General features: G+C 46.0%; 1 protein-coding gene across 5 annotated transcripts in view; it reads right to left on the reverse strand.

The window, feature by feature from the left end:
- DENND4C (DENN domain containing 4C) overlaps nt 1-14,168 on the reverse strand; it is a 185,910-nt gene that overhangs the window by 71,520 nt on the left and 100,222 nt on the right. For all 5 annotated transcript variants that reach the window (XR_002104642.1, XM_019554799.1, XM_019554801.1 and 2 more), the window contains exons 8-11: nt 12,529-12,587; nt 9,210-9,354; nt 8,235-8,410; nt 1,738-1,838 (exon numbers count right to left, since the gene is read on the reverse strand). Coding sequence is in view for 4 of the 5 variants with exons in the window: in XM_019554799.1 (XP_019410344.1) it covers nt 1,738-1,838; nt 8,235-8,410; nt 9,210-9,354; nt 12,529-12,587 (481 nt within the window). In the remaining variant the exon portion in view is untranslated. The remainder of the gene's footprint in view (nt 1-1,737; nt 1,839-8,234; nt 8,411-9,209; nt 9,355-12,528; nt 12,588-14,168) is intronic.

A 14,168-nucleotide genomic window follows, 5' to 3' on the forward strand; every position in this document is an offset into this window, starting at 1 on the left:
ATCAGTTAATAATGATACTACATTCAACCAGGTTTATCTTAAACCAGTTTCAGCCATTTTGAAACTGGTTTATGTGCACCCAACTTCTGTTGTTACAGGTTTAAACCAGTTTCTGAACACTTAAACTGCAACTTATGTGCAACTTCTGTCCCTAGCCTGCACTTTTCCTATTTTGTTGTTAACATTTCACAACTATCATGCATTTGCAATATCAGAGCTAAGAACACCTCCTCTGTTCATTGTAAAATATCCTCATATACAGGTTTCTGTCAATTTATGAGGGTTCTTTATATGCAAATTCGATCTTATACAATGAGCATATTTAAGACCTATAATTTGTTATATGGGAGGTAAATTCCCTCTTATGTGATCAGCAAAGACATCGCCCTCCCCCCCCCCAACCAGTTAAGTCTGGAGGGGGAAGGGAAAGGGCCGTGACCCTACTCACCCCAACCCCAGCTGCAGCAGCCCTGGGAGTGGCCAGTGCCAGCTGCCTGCAGCTGCTGGGCTGCGCCATGCTCTGCGTGTCCCCACTAAGCCTGGGCTCCGCTTGTCTACACTCAGCTCTGTTCTTGGGCTATGCCGTGCCCTGGTGAAGACAGCTGGTGTTGGCTGCTCCTGGGGCTGCTCCAGCATAGGTTGGAGTGAGTGTAGACAAATGGAGCCCTGGGTGGCATAGGGCGTGGCACTCATTCCAGCCCCAGCTGCAACAGCCCTGGGAGCACCTGTGAGGAAGAGAGAGAGTCCCAGGGCTCAAACACACAAGGGCTAAACATAGGGTCAGTGGCCCCAGACCCACAGCCCCAAAGAGCCCGGCAGAAACCCTCCTTACCCAGGTGTTTCTGGAGGGGAGGGGCTGGGAACGCCCAACGCTGTATAAAGAAGAGAGGGGGGAGAGTGGAACGGGAAGGAGGAGGAGAATCGAGCCGAGCCACGCTGCAGGGAACCTTGAAAGCAACGTGGAGAGCTGGTAGGAGACTCCTCCAGAGAGCGAGCTCCCCAGAGGGAACCTAGAGAGAGGACTGTTGACCCTGCAGTACTTGGAACTGCTTGTTATCACCACAGGAGCCAGTGGAGCCCAGCAGAGTAAAGTACCATAAAGTCTCTAATAAAGGGGCACTCTAGAAATTTTGTACCATAAAGTCCCTAAAAGGGGCGCAAAAAATGGTGTCACAGATGGACTTAATGGGATGAGGGGAATCGTGACGACCTCACTGAGAGCCACCGTAGAGACGGTAGTGGAAGAGAAGAGGGACTGACCTCATGAATGTCAGTTTTGTTTGTGCTCTGCTAAAAGGAGCTGGAACAATAATCCAGGCCAGGAGTGCTTGGTTTTGGGTTTTGATTTTTGATACTGTTAAGGACTTGTTGCATTCATACTCTTAGTATTTCTTCAGCTACCTTGGCAATCATTTACAGAACTGTTCTAACATGATCATAATAAGCTTGGATCCATAAATGGTTCAGCTGACCCTCTTTAAACTGCATTTTAAACACAACTCCCTTCTTCATATAGGAGGATTTCAGGGGTATCTTATCTCAAGATATCTTTAACCAGAAGTGAGAAAAGAAAATCTGCAAAACATATACATACAATGGTAAGGGTCTTAACATTTATACCCTCAGTTTTTTGTTTAAGAGCAGCTAGTGTACATCATCAATACCACACAGTAATTTCATAGAATATTTGCTTCCTTTCCTATCTCTGTCCCCCTTATTTTAGCTGTCATACTTTACCTGATGCTAACTGTGGATGTAGTTTCTTTAAAGTGCTCAACAGAATTTTGCATGGCTTCTTAGGAAGCTGCTTCCAGTTCGTACTCTTCTTATCATCTGAACTACAGAGAGAAACAAACAAATTAAATCATGAAAACAGTTTTGGGGGGTTTTTTTGCTACTTCACTTTCAAGATGTGATGCCTACACGCGGAAAGTTCATTGACCTTTTCTCCACTTAATATTGTTAGGGATAGAATATACAATAGTGAGAACTAAACTGAAAACTGTATCATCTCCTTTAACAATGGAGCAGTCAAAGTAGTGTTTCTGACACTCTCTAAGCTGTAAACAGGATTTGTAAATAGTTTTGCTTTTTAGAGAGTTAAGCAGAAACTTTTCAGATTCACTGCTCTCTCTCACTGAACGTTTGCCTCAAACATACCTGAATTAAGCTCATCTGTATAGGGGTACTATGCAAAATATGATTCATACAGAAATTTTTGCATTCAATGGCACTAAACACAAATATAATATACACACTTGTTGTATGGAAGAAAAGGGAAAGTACAGCAATTAGTAATAGAATACTATTAAAATGCATCTAGCGATAAAGTATGATCAGGGTCCAAGTCTTCTGATCACATGCTGCAGTGCAACATGTGATACACCAGTCCAATTTCCATTCTCAACTTCAGCCCTCCCAGGGACTGGGAGGGTTGAGCATTCAACACACATTGTGAGACCTATGTGGATTATTAAGCAGTGGCATGAATTGGCTTAAAGGGAGGCTCCTCCTTGACCTCAGACAGCAGCTACAATGCCAGGCCTTATTCAGCAAGGGAAAAGTAAAAAGAAAGGGAGAGCAGGGCTGAACCCTGAGAAAACTCTAGGCAGGCATGCATATACCTTTTAGGCAAGTATTACCATTCCTACTTTACTAACCAGTAAACTGAGGCAGGGAATTTAAGGGAGACTTGCCAGAGACTGCCCAGCAAGCCAAAGCCAGGATAAATATGCTGTGGTCTCTGGTTCACAGTTGTGCACTAAGGAAACTTTACATTTTTTTCCCCTTCTAAGCAGCTCCTCTTTCTAGCAATGTTCACTATATATGTTTTTCCAGCCCACTAGAAACTTCCTTCCTTTGAATTATTATCAAAATAAATAAAAGTAAAACCACCCCTCTAAACCCCTTGCCTTAGAAAAACCTACCTCTCTCAAATGGGTTTGCATTGTTACTTTTGCAGATAGTCTGAAAGCAACTAATAATAGACACCAAGAAGGATGCTGGATGAATGAAAGGCATTCAATATTTTATGGCAGTAAATAAATCTTAGTCAGTCTGTGATAATGGAGTTACTAGTAAGAAATGCTTTCAAAAGACATTTGTGAGTGACCAGTTGAGATGGGCAGTTATTTTCTAGTACTTTCTGGAACGTTATTCTTTCCATTCAGCTGTATAAAGTCTTTCAAAATAAACCGCTATATTGAAGTACTGCTACATTATTTTATGTATATAAAACCATGCATCATTTCTACAGAAATGAGAGTTGGTCAGCATGAATGGATTTCATCTGGTAATGGCCCAAGTGAGTTTTATATTATCATACTCTGTGCTTGCAAATGTTTATTCAAACTGATTTTTTAGAAGATCTCTCCATTTGCATACCAAAAAATCTTTATTATCAGGTGTTTAAGTCTTCTACTTTCAGCATTTAAAACTTAAGTACGCAAAAAGTAAAGATTTTTCCACTGAAGATAATAAAAATTAATATAAAGAAATATTTTTACTTTCTTCCCAATTCTGTTAGCTGTGTCTTCCACTTGCCATGATATATTCTTTCTTTCTATACGTTAGTATTCTGAAATGGACTGCTATGAAGTTTTGCAATGTTTTCATTGGAGAAAACAAAACACAAGCAGTACGGTTCTGCAGTATTTCCTTTGATGCTGTCACTGGGACTAATGAAAATCACATTAGTATTAACAATTTATAATAGAACCTGATGAAGCATGTCTTGCAATTCAAAGCTGGTATAACTCTATATCTGCTATACAGTTAGTCCAATAAGACAGCACCCTAACAAACCTTTGCCTCCTGCATAATGAAACTATATAACATATATTTCTGCATAGGAAAAAAAAAACCTCATGTACTATATGCAGCTGGAACTAATAGTATTCTTAAATATTTTTAGATTCTACAGGCATGTGCACACAAGCAGGCATGTACACTTGCAACAGCTCAATTAGCAAGGATGCAAATTTGAGCCGGGGCTTTTTGCCAGACACGCACTTTGGTGTGATGCAAGTTGTGCAACTTGGGGCAAAATAACCCTGCCTGGCTCTTCCTGGATCTGCTGCCAGAACCTGGTGCCAGCACCTGTGCTGGCCCCAGCAGTGTAAAAAGCTACCCTATCCTGGCGCCATCAGTATAAAAAGCTGCCCTGGCAAGTAGTTCAGGGCTACTTGTTCTCAGGAGCTTCTGGGGCCCAGCCAATTGGTACCTGGGGACACTACCCCTTGTGCCAGCTGGACTGCTGAAGGAACCTTGAGAGTTCCCTGTACCCTCTACCCACTGCAGCAGTCTCGCAGTAGGGGCTGCTGCCTGGCTGTGACCTGCTGCACAGGGTGCCAGCCCTGAGCAAGCTCCTCCACCTGGGTCCTTTCACTGGCCTCCCTAACAAGAAGTGTGGTGTTCCCTATTTGAAAACTGAAAAATCCCTGATAAAAAAGTCCTGAAGTCACTCTGTAAAATATCCCGAAATCCATGTTCCTCCACAATCGAAACAAAAGGCCACTACATATATAGAGAGCAAGAGGGCTTTGTAAATTGGTGATTTCCACTGGATTTCTGTCATTTCAAGGTATCCATTCCATTTAAGTCTTAAATAATCTGTATCAGGTCTGTTACATGACATTATATATTCATAGAGTGATGTCAGAGAATGGGGAAGAGAAGCAGATTTCAAGGCAAAAAATAATATTTCTGAAGTATTAGCTGTACTTAAAGTCTCAAGTCAAAGCTGACTTTCTAATACTTGATGAAGTCAAATATATTGCCATTTAACTGTTTTCAGAAAGTCAAATTCATTGCATGACCCAGAAAATGATTTAATACGTTTTCCTATTAGAAGCCATTCTACATGCACAATACCCTTATCCATCCAGTTTCTTCACATCAGTTTGTAGGACCCGTACATCAAAGAGAGTTTGCCACAACTAGAGGCCTTATGATATTATGAAGGATTAAATTTCAGTAAATTGGGTCTGGGAATGAAATTATATTTAAAAAAAGATTGTACTATGCATAAGTAGATACAAACATGCTGCTCAAGTGTTTTTATGGAGTATCTATACTAACATTTGCAGCAGTGTGCAAAAAGGGTAAAGCACATCAATTCAGGCAATGTTTTACTGACATACCTACAGTGTTAAAGAAATCTGGAAACCTGTCAGTGTCTCTATCATCATAATAAAATGAATTCTAAATACCTATATGTTTTGCTGTTTGCCTCTGGTTTTCTTATCATAGAGCAGCTCCCCCTGACCCCTTCACTAACCAGGATGTGGGGACAGTTGCCCCTGCAGCCACAGCTCCTGCCAGCAGGTCTCATCCTGTCTGGCAGCTGGGCACGCAGGATGTGTGTTGGGGGAATGTGAGGAGCAAGGGTGTGTGGGTAGGTGTCAGTGGATCGTGGGGGCTCTACTCAGGAGGGGTAGGTCCCCTGTGCCCTGCAGGGCGCAGCCCCCCTGCACAGCTCATGGACATCCCTCCACAGGGCTACAGCTCCACCACAGGGGTCACATAGCCCCTGCAGAGGCTACCCCACCCCCACTGGGCCCACATGTCCCATCTCCACTTGCTCCCCCAGCCCCTCGGATTGCTGCACCGCCTGGCCCCACACCTCACTTACACCCGAGGACTACCCATGGCTGCCCTGCCTGACACCAGCATCCTGGCAATTTTAAAAAAAAAAAAAGCCCTGCACTCACTGGCAGTAGCAGTGGCCGTAGAGGTCACTGGGGCCTCTTGGCAGAGCCCCCCCACCAACATGGGGCAGCAGGAACCAGCCCTGGTCCCCTGGCACTCGCACTGCCACTGCCCCATCACATGAGTGCAGCTGGGGTAGTCAGGGCCATGTGGCTCCATGTACTATTGGGCAGCTGGGGCCACTGGAGCTGTCACCTGGGGCCCAATACCACTCAGCCTGAGCAGCCCCAGATGCCCGACAGAGCACGGAACCGCATGGCACTCTGCCGACTCTGGCTGCACCCGTGAGATGGGGCAGTAGCAGTGCAGGTGCCAGGCAGCTGGGACTGTCCCCACTGCCCCGTGCTGTGCAAGGGGAGGAGGGCGGGGCACTCTGCCAAGAGGCCCCAGTGCCCCTTATGGCAGTTGCTCCTGCCGGTCAGTGCAGGGCTTTTTTATTTCTGCTGTTGTTGCTGGGATGCTGGGGCTGAGCAGGCCAGCCATTGCAGGGTGGGGAGGCTGTAGGAGCCGGACGGGGATGGGGACAGGCGGGGCAGCAATTGGGGAGCTGGGGGAGCAAGTGGGAAATGGGGCTGGCGGGGGTGGAGTATAAAAAAATTAGAGGTGTATCGATAGAGATGTTTTGGGCAGATACTAATGCCTAATTACTGACAAGCCATATCGGCTGCTACCAGTCCAATTGCTGATATGCAGCCTGGAAGCTTTGAGAGCAGATCTGGTTGGTAAGTCTATTTGGGGAGGAGAAGGGGCAGATGGAGGCCTTCGCAGTGAGGGAAGAATTGGGGCTAGGGCTGGGCAGGTCTTGGGATGGAGCTGCTAGTTCATCCAAGGGAGTGCGTGGGAGGGTCCTGCCGCTGTGAGCATCTCTGGAAGGCATGGGGGGGGCATGCGCCCTCCTGGATCGGTGCACAGGGTGAGGGTCGGCTGCCGCTGTGCGCTCAGGGCCGGGGCTGCTCCAGCCTCTTCCCAGCAGCTGCACTCAGGCCAGAGGAGGCTACAGTGAATTTTGGGGTGGCTCTAGCCCCCCCCATAGCCCTCCTTCCCAGCGCTGCTGTGGTACACCTCGCCTTACCCAAGTGCAGCAACCAGCAAGAGGCTGGAACAGCCCAAACCCTGAATGCACAGTGGCAGCCTGCCGTCACCCTGTGTACAGATCTGGGGGGTGGGGCACATGCCCCCCATGCCTCCTCTGGGGGTGTGCAGTGGCAGGAGTTGCTCCACACCCTGTCCCCATGCCCCACACCTCCCAGGTGAACCACTGGCTCCATCCCACACCCTGTCCAGCCCTGGCTCTGCTCCCTCTCTCGCTGTATTGGCTCGATCTGCCCAGAGGGAGTGAGGCAAGGGCAGGGGGTTGAGCCCCCCACAGTACAGGAGGAAGTGGGGCTGGGGCAGGGGTGAATCATGCAGAGTACATTCAAAACAACATTAAAGATTTTCCTCCCTTCAATAGTTATATTTGTAATGTAATTTTTGGTACATGAACTGTGGTTTTAGTGGGGTGAGAACAATTTTTTTTTTCTGTTCTTGCAGCACTAGAAAAATTCTATAAAACATATCTACCCCTCAGATTTGCTGCTTTGCACAACTTATTCTACACTAAAAGAATTAAAATGAAACTTAAGATCTTGAGTTTTAATGAAGGCATCCACACACTGTATGCCTAATGCCACCGTAGCTCACCTCCAATCCACCTTCCTTAGACGGAAAAGCCACCATGCTGCAAGAAAACAGCATAGGCGACTGGTGCCTCCTGCACTTGCACCCCCAGTGGGCAGTCAGTGATCGGGGGGTAGGGTCCTCCATGGCCAATCTTGCCAACCAGGGATGGGGGGTGCCCCCAGGGGCTGATCCCACCGACTTGCAAGTGGCAGTGGCATGCCACTGGCATTTCCGAGTAAACACAATTGGCCCTGGGGGGACTGCTTCTCCTGGCGCCCACACTCCCTGGCTGGCACTCTCAGGGGGGCACCAGAGCTCTCGCCTGCCCCCACTGCCCAGGAACTCTGCTGTCAGGGAGTGCACCAGTGCTCTCAGGAAAAATGCCAAAGTGGACATCAGTATTTTTTTTTTTAATTATTAGCTGATAATTTTGCGTGCATATTTTTATAAGTTTATGTCTTAGCATTTAACTGACTGATCTCCATGTTCATTGGACACATACTTGCAGTTTTATCACATTCATACATGCCAAATTTCAGAAGTGGCATAGTGGTTTAAAAGGAAACCTGTAGAATAGTAAAAGATGCAGACCCTGTCTCTATTCTGGCTTACATTCTCTAACAGTCACTTTTTCTGTTCCAGATATACAATTCCATGTCTACACACTTACTTTACTTCTGAATTTAGCTCAAAATGTTAGTTCAATATACTTCAATTCGTTATGCAGCTTTAGCAACAGCAGAGACAGATAGGACTAAGAAACATCTGTTGAAGCACTGTTCTTTGAAAGTATCTAGTTTTTTGGGTACCTCTGATATTTTACTGTATATACTAGCAAAAGTTAAAAAAAATCTCAAACTTACATGTACACCATGTTTGTGTCTAAGTCAACGCAAACAACATCCTGTGGTGGATCATACAGATCAAAGTATCGTGAATCAACTCCAACTATAAATGGAACAGGAGCGCTGAGCACCGTTGCCAGAGACAGAGGACAGAGGGGGATGTATGGACATTGCCATTGGAATGGAAATATCATCTGAAGGAAAAAATGAAATGAAATCCATGTATTAAACAGGACAACAGACTGTGTGCAATAAACACAAGTGAAACTGGCAAATACAGGAAATCAAAATCAAAATATGAAGACCTTTAATACACAGTGAAGAGCTCAAAACAGCCTACAGTTGGCTCTCATATCTTCAGCAAACTTCAGTTGCCTGTGACTTAAGTGTAACAAAACTCAGACAAAAGGCTTCAACACAGTGCTATGGCTATAAAATGGGCATTTGGAGAGTTTCACAATTTCTAGGGTCGGAAGGGACCTGAGTAGATCATCAAGTCCGACCCCCTGCCATGGCAGGAAAGAGTACTGGGTCAAAGCAAGGTGTACATCTAGCCTCCTCTTAAAGACCCCAGGGTACGAGCCAGCACCACTTCTCTTGGAAGCTGGTTCCGGATCCTAGCCGCCCTGAACATTTCTTAGTTAAAGTTAAACTTAACATTTCTTAATTAAGTTTCAGAAAATTTTAAAGTTAAGACCCATGTTTTATTTCAATCATCCTATCTTACAATCAAATGTTAGAATGTTTTAATGCATAGGGGAAACACTCCTTCAGTAAGAAACTGTAAAATTTTTGTCATTGTGTTAGGAACTGTTCCTTAACAGTGCTTACAGCACAACACATACTTTTCCAGTTTTGAATATATCATGATTATTAACAGATCTCAAAATATAGTTTGTTACTAATGCTAGAAAGTGATGAAAAACACTAAAAATTACACTGCAGAGTCAGGAGTAATATAATTCACTGCACTACAGAATATTCAATACTTACAGCTACTACAGCTTCAGCTACACCCGTCAGCACAGCTGGTCTAAGGGAGTGCAATAGGATCTTGCCTTCTAAGAGTACAAAGAGTAGCACAGTAGCACAGTTTTCTGGTCCAAGATTCATTAGCAGGGTGCTGAAGTTTGCTCCACTGGAGAGGGGGAGCGGGAGGGCCAGGAGAAAGTTAAAGAAAGTTACTTGGATTTGAACAGCAATATTCAACACAGCTAGAAAAACAGCAGCAACAGCAACTGCGATCAATGTGCTGGGTATTTGCTGGAGACCATGACTGGCTGAGAGAAGTTAATGGCTTCACCTAATTCCAGTCGTAGCCAGGCAATAATTACCTTGATACAGGATTTTCACTACTGTAAACAGAAGCTAAACAACCAAGAAAAAAATCTTTTAAAAAGAATTATTCTTTTTGTTTCAGGTTCTCATTACATATCCAGGCCCACCTTGCCAAGAAATACAGCATCAATCATGAAAGGATGGTTCCTAAGGGTCGATAATATTCCAGGTATAAAGCTACGGGAATCCCCGTTTAAGATGCAATACTTCAGCACATTTTGGCCACTCCTTGGAATCAAAAGGCTTTATCTCCACTTAGGTCAACTTCCTGGATTCCATACAGTTTAGATTGTGCATGTTCTTTCCTAATAGTACGTGGAGATTTAAGATTCCACAACACTTCATATGTAAGAATAAGAGTTTAAACCAGTGTTCCGAAGCAAGAGTATGTTTATGCTCCATGCCCCGTCACTGTCAAGTTTGTTGGTTGGCAGCTAACATCCACTCTGAAGATAAATACATTTCAAAAGCACAGTAACACATATAGATTCCAATATGAAAATAATCATGGAAAATATTCCTTGCTGTGTAGTTGGAATGAAGGTTGATTTAAAAATGTGCAGAAGTAACCTAAATCCATAAACTTAAATTTTGTGCATTGAGCTCCAGGGCAAGAGAGGTAGACCAATTTTAAGAGAATGTGCCAAAACACAGACTGTTCAAACATGTTTTAACATTTCCTGTCATGCTTGCACACACCTACTAGCTGATTTCCCAGAATTGGCAGCCACACTCTCCCATGTATCAGAAGGAAAAGGGAAAAAATGGGATAAGAAATAATCTTAAACCAACAATAGATTCGTAAAGCCCAGTTTTCAGCATCAACTTCTGCTGCTTGCAGACATGGAAAAAGTAAAAAAAAAAATGGCACTTTAAATTTGGCACGCTCCCACACTGAGCCTAGTACATACCCAGAAGAGACAGTGTGTTAGTTGCACCCACCTTTCCCAAAGCCTGTAGAGATCAGGCACTTTAGTGGTGCTTTTCTGCTGCTTTTATTTAATAGACCAGGGTTTTTCAACCTTTTTTAACAAGTGTGCCCCTTTGGTCTCAAAGTTTCAGCACATGTACCCCTTTATATTTTTTTCTTGTTTTTAAAGGGGGAGGGAGGAGAGTGGGGCCTTGTGAGGGAGGGAGTGGGGCTGGAGCTGGGGCAGGGGCAGGCACTGCATAGGTGGAGGGAGAAAAAATTATTTGGGGGGCTGAGCACATTCCCCCCCCAGCAGTCTGTGGGGGAAGGAGAGGGTGAAGGGGAAAAGGTTGTGGGGGGAGAGGCAGATTGAGGCCCCTGAGCTGATGGAGGGAGCAGGGCACAGGGAGGAGCAGGGGCTGGCGTAACTGGGGCTTGGCTGAGGCCACTCACCCCAACCCCTGCTCCCTCCCTCACCGTGAGGGCCTCAATCTGCCCCCCACCTGAAAGTGGTGAGGGAGGGAGTGGGGCTGGGGAACTGAGACTCCTCACAGTACAGGAGGGAGTGGAGCAGGGGCAAATCATTCACCTTGCACTGTGGGAACTGTTCCACAACCCAGCCCAGCTGAGGCCCCATTCAACATGTATGGGGCCCCAGCCAGGCCAAGTCATAGGACAATCAGAACCCGGCAGCTCATTCAGGAGTGCCAGGCTCTATGTGTCCCATGACCTGGTCCGGCCAGGGCCCTAATTATGGTGCATAGGACCCCGGCCAGGCTGGGTCATGGGACAGTGCAGCACAGAGTGGGATAGGGGCAGGGGTGAATGATTCGTCCCTGCCCCACTCCCTTCTGCACTGTGGGAGTCTCCATCTGCCTCCCCCAAGCCCATTCACAAAGAAAGTGAAGGAGGGAGTGATGTGGTATGGGAGGCTATGCATGGGGGTGGCTGCTCCTGCCACTATATGCACCCCTGGGAGGGTATGGGGGCATGTGCCCCCCAGATCTGGACAGGGGATGGGGAGGGCTGCAGCTGCAGGCTGTGCTGGGCTCCACTTAGGATGGGTGGCAGTGGCACTGGGAGCAGGGCTATGGGGCTACAGCCATCCCAAAATTCACCATAGCCCCCCAAGCCCTCTCTCAATGCAGCCCAGCCCAGCACCCCCGCCGGGAACAGCCCAGCACTGCCCTGGCTCCAGCCGCATCTGCAGCCCGCCCTGCTCCACATACTGATCCAGGGACATGCACCCCCCATGCCCTCCCAGGGGTGTGCGTAGCAGTGGTGCTGGGAGGGGGGCCAGCACATGGCTGGCCCCCACTTCTGCCACCCCACTTGGCTGCACGCCACACTGCTTTCCCATGGCCGGTCATGGTTCCGTGGGCTGCTGACCAGCCCTGTGCCCAGCAAATTGCACACCACTGAGTGGGCATAAAACACACTCCCACCCCCACACCATTCAGACCTTCACAGCTCTGCTGTAAGAGGGTAGCGGTCAATCAGGAGAGCCAGCTGGGGTGGGGGGCAGGGAGGCGACAGTGTCCTGCGTGAGGCTGGCAGCGCATTCTTCTCTCACACCTGGGTAACAGGTGAACGCACTAGGAGACATGCCACCATTGCACCTCAGGGCACACTCTGTTCCTGCCCACCCACGCATACCCCCTACAACCTTTCTAGGCACCCTTTGGGGTATGCCTACCTCCAGCTGACAACCCCTGTAATAGATGACTGAATCAGCTCTATGTAAAAGCACCAAAAACCCCTGCTAAAGCACCCAATCTATACAGATGCTGCAGAGCCATGTCAGGTCAAAATAACATGCTGCTGCTTCTGGTAAAGTGTGGGGGGGAGGGGGGGATGGTTTGTTGGCTTGTTTTTTCAATGTTTGTGGGCAAGCAAACTAATTTTTTGCTTCCCACATAGTTATTATTCAAACCACATTAATCCCTCACATGGCAGGGATTTTCTACACATTGCAAAAATGCTTTACTTTCTTCCATCCCCATCCTCAATCCATTGTTTTGTTAAACTTCTCAAGCCACATATAATTTAAATAGTTAATATTACCTGAGTGGTAAAGGTGTAGAAACCGGTTGAGACAGTATTAATGCGTCATGGGCAGAAAGCTGCAAAACATGGAAACATTAAATAACTTGTATGGCCAATCCCAAGGACAATACACATCCGATGTCCCAATTAATGTTTATATCAATGTTCTGTTGGGATGCCAGGCAGAATAAGAACAAGGAGTCACAATAAAATATGGGAGATGTTAATTAGGGATAGTCCTTAATTTCTGTTCACTGGACCAACAGAACTCAGATTCGTCACTGATAAGACGCACAAAGTTTACATGAAATAGCCTATAACTCAACACTGAACTCAACTACTTCCAAGTGATTAAATATAGTAGTACTGAAGATCATGCCAGTAGACACTGTTCATCTAACCTGTACTTGTATGGAGAGGTGAGAGAAAAAACTTGTAGTGTAAATGATGCCCGCAAACTGAAGGGGAGGATGATGGGAATTTGATGACGTTGAAAAGCATTCTGCTGCCAATTACACAATTAGCAATCTAAAATAATGCTCCTTGACTTTTATCCATATTTACTCAAATAGAAGACAACCCCCCTGCCAATAATTAGATTCTACATATGGAAAATGTATAAATTCGTTACAACATTTTTCAGGTATAGAATCTAATTATTGGAAGTTTGCCTTGAATTTATCCCCTTCCTATTGCTACAGCAGGAAAAATAAATCTGGGGGGTCAGGTAGTGTAGAACAGTGGAAGTCCATACATGCACCATGACCAGAGGTGAGAAGTTTCTAGAGGGTTTGAACTCTCAGTCTTGATGAAGTCATGACCTACTTTTAAGGTCTGTGCATGTGCAGTAGATAATGGTAATGCAACTGTTTATCAATGTTGATATGTTAATTATGATAATGTTGCTTGCTGAAATAGTTTGAATTGATTGGTCCTTTTAAGTACGCTTGAATTTGAGTGGGTATTGTGAAAAGGGTGATGATTGGACCAGTGGGTGAGAGTGACAGGTGGTGTGATTAGAAGGATATAAATCCTGTCTGGAGCAGCAAGCAGGAGATCTCGGGGTTCAGGGTTGGACTCGGCCTCACTCAGGCTAGATAGTTCTGACTCCAGGCTCTTGGGGTGTAGAAGTTTGTCGAGTGCAAGTTCCTTGCTGTGACCTGGACATTGGGATTGAGCTCGCTGAGGCTTACCTATCTCACGCCCTTTCCTTTGGGCTTTGGCTGTGGAAGCTACAGTTGGGTAAAGTATCACCCTTTCCCAATTTGAGGTGCTGAGTACCTTAGCAGGGAAAAACTAGAAATCCTCATGGACTGTCAGAGGGTTTCTCCTGCTGACTAGGTCCAGGGCGTTCTTGCTGCCATCTGTGGTTTCTGGGTTGTCTGTGACGTTGCACAGCAGTTAACCGTGTAGTGACCGAAGCTCATTGTAATGTGTACTTGATTGGTTCTGTGACCAGGGGCATTGGGTTTAGGATGCGCCTTGGGTTATTGTCCTGCTGGGTGTATTTTATTGTGTTACGGCTTGGGTGTTACAGGAATATTGCATTGGGTAGTTGTTGCATGGGTTTTATTGTGTAATACAGCTTATATTATTCAACCTACCTGTGGTATAGTCTGTAGCTACTCTTTCTAACTCCGAGTGGGGTCCGGCAATAA

This window comes from Crocodylus porosus, unplaced genomic scaffold, assembly GCF_001723895.1.
Source record: "Crocodylus porosus isolate Cpor-Errol unplaced genomic scaffold, CroPor_comp1, whole genome shotgun sequence".
Classification (NCBI taxonomy): Eukaryota; Metazoa; Chordata; order Crocodylia; family Crocodylidae; genus Crocodylus; species Crocodylus porosus.